The sequence below is a fragment of the Syngnathus scovelli genome, chromosome 1 (genome assembly GCF_024217435.2).
Source record: "Syngnathus scovelli strain Florida chromosome 1, RoL_Ssco_1.2, whole genome shotgun sequence".
In the NCBI taxonomy this organism is placed as follows: Eukaryota; Metazoa; Chordata; class Actinopteri; order Syngnathiformes; family Syngnathidae; genus Syngnathus; species Syngnathus scovelli.
In genome coordinates, this window is record NC_090847.1 from 17,862,190 (window position 1) to 17,871,447 (window position 9,258).

General features: G+C 41.2%; 1 protein-coding gene across 2 annotated transcripts; it reads left to right on the forward strand.

The window, feature by feature from the left end:
* The first annotated feature begins 250 nt into the window (after nt 1-250).
* hdx (highly divergent homeobox) lies at nt 251-9,075 on the forward strand. Of its 2 annotated transcripts, none has more exons than XM_049762014.2 (11): nt 251-409; nt 1,105-1,253; nt 2,300-2,446; nt 2,552-3,670; nt 3,748-3,798; nt 6,944-7,090; nt 7,215-7,416; nt 7,501-7,577; nt 7,890-7,988; nt 8,419-8,541; nt 8,624-9,075. In XM_049762014.2, exons 2-11 carry the CDS (start codon nt 1,188-1,190, stop codon nt 8,870-8,872), a joined length of 2,280 nt encoding a protein of 759 aa, XP_049617971.1. In that variant the 5' UTR covers nt 251-409; nt 1,105-1,187; the 3' UTR covers nt 8,873-9,075. The 2 variants fall into 2 exon arrangements, with proteins under 2 accessions (XP_049617971.1, XP_049617982.1); XM_049762025.2 differs by having other exon boundaries at nt 276-409; nt 1,071-1,253.
* The last annotated feature ends 183 nt before the right edge of the window (nt 9,076-9,258 follow it).

Sequence of the window (9,258 nt, forward strand, 5' to 3'; positions counted from 1 at the left end):
TAAAAGTATAAGTTGTTAAAAGCATTGCCAAATACATGAGACGTTACGACAAACTATAATGCATTGATGATTTCAACCTGCACCAAACTTGGACCTACACTGTCTTCAAAATAATATGTTAATATGGACATTGAAAGAAAAGATAAGTGCCTGTGTCGCTGCTCCTCGTCCTCCTTCCAAGGCTCCTTTCTCCACAAAGTCAACGAGGGGCGGGGCATCGCTGCTCAGTTTTCAGCCCTCTCCGGATGTCAACGATGATCTCGTGCTCCCATTGGCCCCCTTACGTCGATACGTCACAATCATGATTAGAATTGATGATCGGACGGTCTGATTTCATTGTCTAGCAACGGGGTCCGTGGAAAAGAAATCTGCTTGAATTTAGGAGCTTCGTCTGAATTCGACACAGCAAGTATGAACATAATTTGACTTTTCACTTAGTTGTTTCCCGCCAGGTTTTTGTTGCTATTTGCTCGAAGCCGGGGTCAGTCAAATGGCAGCGGTGAGGCACATGAAATCTCGGCTTTGAAGGAAAAGTTGAGCTGCAGCTGTCCTTTTGGGAAAGCTTTGCTAATGCTAGCTCGCGTCTGCTGGTACAGACATGGCCGCTCGGGCCTTCTGGCTACGTTTAAAGATCCCGTGCCTGCGTGCCGCTTACTGAATTTGTTTTCTATGCGCCCGTACGTGGCAAACTATAGATACACGCTCCCTGGGTGGGAGGTTTGTTTCTTAATCCTCGCGAAAGTGCCAAGTGGCGTTGCTAATTATCTCTGTTACGTTTCCCTATTCGCAGATCGCTTGGCAAAATAAAGCCGCTCAATGCTTATTGGTCGTACAACAGTCCATGTGGCTTTTGGTGCGTGTGTTCGTTTAACCGCCTGAGATGGGTTTACTTAAGTTTGTAACAACATTCTGTTGTTGTGCAGTACCTTTCTGCTGGTACTCTGGAAAACATCAGTCATAACGGCATGGGGACAACTACTTGATTTTGTTCTGTTGGGAGTAAGGGATGGACGTGGACTACTTTTTGTTGAGGGGGGGTAATTTAGCGATGAAACTAGTAACTTTTCAAGTTCTCTGCTTTGGTCCCATCCCATTGCTCAACAGTGCGTCGGGTGCACTGAGAGGAGAAGATGTGGAGAGACGAGATGGTGACAACATAAAGCCTCGGATGTTTTGCTGTGATCGGCATGGCAGCTCCTTTCCCCTCCAACAGCAGCATGGATTCATGGCCACACAGACGTGGCCTGCAGGCTGTAAGTATTCATGCTTTTGCTGCTGTCATGCAATAATAATCACCAATAATAATTTTCTTAACACAGACCCCTTTTACAGAAGTTACTGGCACCTACTTATGAGAAACCAACGTTTACTTGGCTAAATTAGCATTTCATGCTTGCTAACTTTATTGTGAAAAAAGGGAGACTTTTTTTGGGGGGGGGGCGTATCAGCCCAAAGTTTCTTCGCCAGGTTTCCAAATTTTTTGGCCTTGCATTTACCACAGGAAGGAACATAATAAATTATTCTGTTTACAGTTGACGACTATGGATAAATGAGTAGTTTTATATTATGAAATGACTACCAGATCAGGCAAAAAATAATAAGGTCAAAATGCTGTGCATTTACTGTGCAGTATTTATTACGCAGTTTACTGTAAAAACAAAAAAAAAACAAAAAACAATTAACAGCATATAATATTTTGAACAAAGAAAAAAGCGAAAGAGCTGTCTGATGACCACACTGGCAGTCTCTCTCTTGACAAAGAGGAACTGTGTCATGTCACATCCCCCGCAATGTAAACTGTTTACTTTAATGTAAAATCAGGAGATTAGTGGGTGAAACGACTGAGCTGGGGGATAGGGTTGAAATTTGGGAGGCTCCCGCCTGGATTGGGGGTGTTGGCAAATATGGCCCATGTTAGAATGGCAGGTATAAAAATGTCTTGTTGGCTATAAAATGGAGTACACAAAAAAGTGAAAGTGAATTACCCATTCAGTGTACTAATGGACAGCATGGTGGTCGATTAGTTAGCATGTCCGCTTCACAGTGCAGAGGTTGTGGGTTCGAATCTAGGCTCCAGCCTTCCTGTGGGAAGTTTCAATGAAATTGAGAATAATTGTCAATTTTTGTCTATGTGAAGCCCTTTGAGACTGTTTGTGATTTAGGGCTATACAAATAAACTTAACTTGACTTGACTTGACAATGTTCTCCCTGTGCATGTGTCGGTTTTACTATTTACTCGGGTTTCCTAGATGGATGGACTGGTTGCTTTGCGACATCACTGTCTGTGATTGCTTCCTAGATGAACCTGCGGTCGGTATTCACAGTGGAACAGCAGATGATCCTGGAGCGTTACTATGATAATGGAATGACCAATCAAAGCAAGGCTTGCTTCCAGCTAATACTGCAATGTGCTCAGGAGGCCAAACTAGACTTCAGTGTTGTCCGGGTAAGGATATTGAGATGGCAACCAGTTTTCTTTGAGTGCCTTCATGTAACTTAGTTTCTGCAATGGTGTTTCATATTACTGATTGAATTGTACTTATCCCTATAGACATGGGTCGGTAACAAAAGAAGGAAACTTGCCTCCAAGGGAGACCAAAATGGAGGCATGTCTCATTCCTTACCGAGTCATGGACTTGCTGGGGGACTGTTGTCCAATCATCCGCTGGCTCATGGAGCTATGTCCAATCATGGTCTCTCTGCAGCAACATTGCTCCCAGCTGAACTTGCTGCCGTGCGGAATATACATAATCGCGCACACCTTCTCCCCACATCCTCTGCCTCTGCTTCTTCTCCCTCTTCTCTGAGCACTGGGAACAACAATAATAATGACGTCCTTCACACAAGTCTCTACTCCCAGAACTCCAACCCTCGCTCTCGGCCAAAACCCACAGGCCCCATACAGTCAGAGACTGAGCTCTCAGCACTCCCTCCTTGCTCCTTAGTCAGCCAGGCTATGCAGAGCAGAACCAACAGTAACTCCTCATCTCTTCACTCCAAGCTTGTGTCACTCTCTCAGAATTTGCCTTCCCTCACGTCTTCTTCTGCATCTCTGGTCTATACTGCTGGAAGGGACATGAAATCAAGTGTGCCCGTCAGGGACGTAGGATTGACTGCAGGGGTAGGAAGCCTACCTCCCAACTGGACTCGAACATTTGGTACTGCACAGACTCAGACATGGTCCTCTTCCCCTCAGTCCCAGGCTCTGCTTCAGCCCAGATCTGAGACCAATCCGCAACCACCACCACACAAGACCCGTCTGTCCCTTTCTCTCCAAAACTCAAGTCCTACCTCAGAGCACACACCCTGCTCCCAGCAGGTGTTCACTTATGCGGACAGGAGTGAGGGCAGCAGAATTAAGGCTGGACTAGGTTGTACTTTAAGAGCCCAGGAGATGCAGAGGCCAGTTTTACGCACTTTGGATACCAGTCATAACATCTCCATTGCCATGGAAACCGCAGATGAAGAAGATGAGTGGCAGAGGGAAGAAGAACTGGCCAATATGGCTGCTCAGAATAACATGCACCAGGAGCAGACGATGTCGTTGCTAAAAGGGAGCCCTGCTTTGACCATGGCCCACTCCCAAAATCTGCTGCTCAAGAACAACTCAACTCATCAGGGCAGCTACTCCTTCACACATACCTCGCTGTCTGGGGATGACAGCTCTCAGGTAGGAAAGGTTCTATGATGTCGTCAAGCTGAGTGAATTGAAAGCCTGACTCTGATTGGGTTTTTCTTTCTTTCTAGACTTCAGTCAGTGCCGCCACTTGGGTTGTCAGCAACTCCAGAAAAAGAACAGTGAGTTCTATTGTGCCAAATTCAATGCAAAGAGTGCAACATGCACTCAATGGACACTTAATTAGGTATAGCATAGTTCCTCAAATAGTGACCACATATTGTGTGTGTGTGTGCGCGTGTATGTATATAGTATATACACACACATACACATTCACACAGTCGTGTTCAGAATAATAGAAATGTGATGTGACTCAAAAGATGAATCCATGTTTTGACTATTTTTCTGTCTGAGTTTGTTTCCTGAATTTTTTAATCTATATTATATTGAATACAATATCTATTGTTATTGACCAGGTTTCTATTGCGATATATATTGAAATTGTATTATTGTCTGGCCCTAGTTCCAAACCAGCAAAATTCACATTTTGGAGTGGCCTGCCGTTCCCTGGACCTAAATCCAATTCAAAACTCAAGGCGACATTATACAAAAACAGTTTGTTAAGCAAAACCAAGAAATGTGATTGAATTGTGGAATGTCGTTAAAGAATCTTGGAGTAGAATAACAGCCTAAAGGTGTCACAAGTTGGTTAACTCTCAGATGTGACGAAATCATAATGCTGACATATCATGGTTATAAATCCTTTTTTATTTTGACATTTTACTCATTCAGTTGTGGTCTATAAAGTGGAACAATGAAGCTTTTCTCTGAATTCCTAGTCATCATAGCATCACAGGCCCCTCCTTTACCTCTGTTTGCAATGGATAAACTTAATAGAAAATTGATACAACTGAACGGAGTAAAAAATATATCCCAAACAGATTATGAAAGCATCTCTGCAGCACCTGGAGGGATTTGATTAAATATTTTACATCCTGGAGACTCCAAGTGCACAATAAAATGTATTTAAAAGCTAAAAAAGTGGATTTTCCATGATGTCAATTGTCTATTATTCTGAACACTACTGCATATACTGTATACCACGAAGGGTGGGTTAGGGTTTTATGCTGATGAGTCAGATACCGAATATCCATGAGTGAGATCACCCGATACAGATAGCAATCGTGAATTATCTGTACATTTAATTTTTTTTTAAAGCTGCTCACTAATGGTCATTTTTTATTATTGATTCATCTCTATTTTTTTTTTGTTCATTGATGAATCAAACTGAAAAAAAAACATTCTATTCAAATTTTCACCCCTGTATTATGCGAAAACAATACATTATCTCAAATTGACTTTGCAGAAAATGTACAAAAATATATTACCATTCAATTAGTGGTTTGGTCTTTAATGTGCAGAGTTAAGGAAAGGGGGAGACAATGCGAGACTTTGCACTAGCTGGTCTCTAATTGACTGCAAGCTTTAAAACACATTAAACTGCGGGGTGCTCATTTTCTATAATCGGCAATGGCTATTCGATCGGAGCACCACTAGACTATAAGTGTGTGATATTACTCAGAAACTGGGTTGTAGAATTTATGTCCAAACCTACAGTGTTCAATAGATTTCTTTTTGACAGATTTAAAAGCACTCCCATTAAGGCTATCAAATACCCCCCCCCCCCCCCCCATCCCTGCTGTAATTGATACCTTCCTTTATCTGCATTTGAGTAGCAACTCTGGTCACTATTTGTAGGAATACAGTAATCTATGAGCTGTCTAATACAAAAAATGTTCTTAACAAAAACAATAATGCTCAAGTTTGATTGTCAGTTTAAGAGATACATATGTATTGCCTGAAAACTGTGTTGTGGTTGCAGTAAGTTTGAACTGTACTGAATTGTACCGAACTGTTAGTTTTGTCTTGACCCTATACCTTATTTTGGTCTTGCTATACTGTGGTTTAACAACTCACTTTTGTAGTAAGAGGCTGAGACGGCAGCTCTATTCCTCAACTACGTTGGAGCAGCACCGTCTAGTGGTCACAGTAGTAGCAATACACCACAAGTATGTAAATAATTGGAAGTTCCACGCTGTTGATAAGAAGTCCTTCCACATTCTTCATCTCATTAACAATATCAAGCAAACTGAGCATTAGTTTTTGTAAAGACAGATTTTTTTATATGTACAGCTCTGCTGTTCAGGTTTGATTCACATGACCAGTAATCTCTACCTAGTATGTGAAAGGAAACAATAGTGTTGAGATTAGTGTAATTGTTTTTTAAAATTTTCCATAAAGGGAGAAGTATTTACTGTACCTACTCTGATCAAGAAACAAGTGAATGAACAAGCTTCTCGGTAATACTTGTCAACGGTAACCACGCTTTTTGCACAGAGATGCGGCAAATTCTTTTTTCTTTGTTTGCAGCGGAGTTAAAACGTCACTGATCAACAGTGACTTTTAATCAGGGATGTCTTTATGTGTCCTGGAATGCATTTTTCACACGGGTTTAAAAAACTTGCCCTGCGATTGTCTGGCAACCAGTTCAGGGTGTCCCCCGCCTACTGCCCGATGACTGCTGGGATAGGCTCCAGCACACCCGCGACCCCCGTGAGGACAAGCGGTATAGAAAATAGATACATGGATGGGTTTAAAAAACTCTTACTTTGTTTTATCGTTTTTAGCACATCAGGATTTTGAGATATTCTTTGCATAAGTTTGATCTATAAAAGCTTGCACAATATGAATTTTACCATGCAGTAAATTTGTAGCTAATGACAGGGAAAATAATCCATATTTTACTCACAAATTAAATTTATCAGGGCTACACTTAATAAATATTACTAATAAATATATTACTATTTTACATACTATTATTATTATTGTTGGTACTATGAAAACCTGATGTGGTAGACAAAAAACAAAGGCACATTCTGAAGTAGCACATGTTGAAAGGTTTTCTTGCATCACTGATTAAACATTTTGGAAAATATTTGTTGACCAGTGTTTAATTTTTGTCTGTTTCAATTTCATCCTTGCTGAAACATGTTTCTTCTCTCCCCTGTACATGTTGAGTTTCTCTCTCACTGCTCATGTATGGAAAATGCTTTTTTTTTTTTTTTTTTTTAACATTGTTTGTGTCAGTTCTCATCAAGTTACAAAAGAAAACTTTTTGGTGTGCTTCAAAAAGATGTAGCATCATACTAACCTCTTTTTTATTGAACTACCCTGATGTAAAGCATGGTTGATCTCCTCAGGATGTTTTCTGGGCTCTTGTCTAGTAACAGATTGTGCTCAGCATCTTTGTGCACATTGTGTGTTCAGTTGCAGGATCGCACCCAATTCAGCGATGGGGATATCGTTCAACTGAAACGCTTCTGGGAAAGGGGCATGACCAGCCTGGGCTCAGTGTGCAAGGAAAAGATCACTGCCGCAGCAAACCAGCTCAATGTAGACACTGAAATCGTTAAGGTAAAAACAATTCTGGTTAAACCTAAATGTAAAGTGTCTTTTGCGATTTGAGATAAATACATACGTACTGCAAATACATCTTTGTCACATACCACCGTATTTTTACTTTGTCCCTGGCTGGCAGACATGGATCAGCAACAGACGAAGGAAGTTCCGTCTCATGGGTATTGAAATACCACCGCCTAAAGGTGGGCCTGCTGTATTCACAAACACGAACTCCCCCAGAGGTGACTCTCCGGTGGCGTTTAGCCCTGAAGAAGATTGCCTCGGAACACCCGACCTAGGAGATGACTTGAATGATGGGGTATCTCTCTGCCTCTCTGAAGGTGGGGACTCTGATGCAACACTCGCATGGTTTATCTCTCTTTGTCTTGTGGAACTCAGTCTTAATGCAGAGCTCTCACCTCCAGATAGCACCATTGACTCACACCAGAGAGATGAAAATGGAACAAATGTGACTGGTTCTACGCTGCTGGCTAATAATGTGGTACTCCAATTCTTGCTCCATAGCGACTCTTTATCAATTCTTGTCTATCAATTCTTCACTAACCACTGTGAGGGTTTTCTTCCGTTAACAATTTTGTTTATATAGGGCCAAGGGTCATTTTATGTTTTATGTGGGAAGTTATTGTTGACTTATGTTTTGTGCGATAATGTTCTTGTACGGTATTTTTGTTGAAACGATGGACAACTAAACTCCGTCATTATTCATAGGTGCGAAAACTTATATAATATTGTTGATGCATAGTAAATCATTATAGCACAATGTGCTGATGACATATGTACGTTTGTTTAATAGAAAGTTGAAGTGATTGATGGGGATGAAGAGGAAGACTGCGACGAGGGGGAAATGATGCCCTTAGATTTAGAGCAGATGCAAAGCCTACTTGAATTCAAGGTGAGGACACATTGCACGCATGTGCCTTGTTATTCTCTGGCTCGCAGTGTAAGTATATTTGGCCCGTAAAGACAAATCGTGCATTGACTTTGTGTACTATACTAAAACTGCAAATTGTCTTCACTTGAAAAGAAAAAAAAAAGATGTTTGTTGCAATTTGTATTATCCTTTTAAAAATTTGAACAGTTCTTACTACTCTCTTTGAACAGTTCTTACTATTCAGTTTGTTGTGCTTATACTGTACATAACAGGAGACATTCATCCATTGATTAGGGTTGACAGTCTTAATGGCCCTCCGAAGGAAACTGACGACAATGTGGCCCGTGACAAAAATTAGTTTGACACCCCTGGTCTAGCCGATGAAAGTGCCTCGTGTTGGTATCTGGCGTAACTTCAGCTGAAATAGTGTTGTTTTTTTTATACTTTTCAGCATGAGGAAGTTCAGTTCTTGGAGAATGAGCTAGAGAACCAAAAACAAAAATACCTGGACCTTGCAAGCTTCACCAAGAGGCTGCTTTGTGCTGTGAGAAGTAAAGATGCGGAGAAACAGCAGGTACATTCAATAGTACTAGTAGGTTTACCAACCTGAAAAGCGTCAAGTGTTTTCTTTATGGTTTTACTGATTGTTTGTTCAGGAACTCATCGCCAGTCTACCTCAGCTTTCGGACCAGGTGTGGGACATGACCAAGGACAGAGGAACATTGCCTGATGTTGTGTCTGAAGAAAAGTCCTCCAACCATTGTATTACCATGACAAGTGGTGTTGAACACACACAGGACCTGGCAAATAAAGGCTCCCCATTGAGGAACATTAAAGACAATAAAGTTACCGAGCCCTCTGCATCAGAGGAGAAAATGCAAGGAGTGCAAGAAAATGGCCAATGAGAACTTCTACTCAAACAATTATTTGTAGATGCTACACGGAAATTTATTTTAAACTGGAGTTGCTAGCCATTCATCATTACAAACACATCCTCGGTGTCCAGTGCCTGTGGATTGAAGCTTGGCTCATTCAATTCATTTTTTATTGCACATCATTTGCCTTTCTCTGGCCAAGTCACAAGAAAAATAAAAGAACTTCCACCTGATGTGATTGTTTCTTACAAATATACAGTAGAGTTTTGTTCATATGTCAGTGTAGCACAAAAGAGCGTTGACATCTCAATCGTGAAATTACAAGCATTGAGGGGGGGGAAATTTTCAGGGATAAATTGTTGTCTATGTGGCCAAGAGCTTTCCGTGAGCAGTCCTAAAGACACGTATCCTTTTGC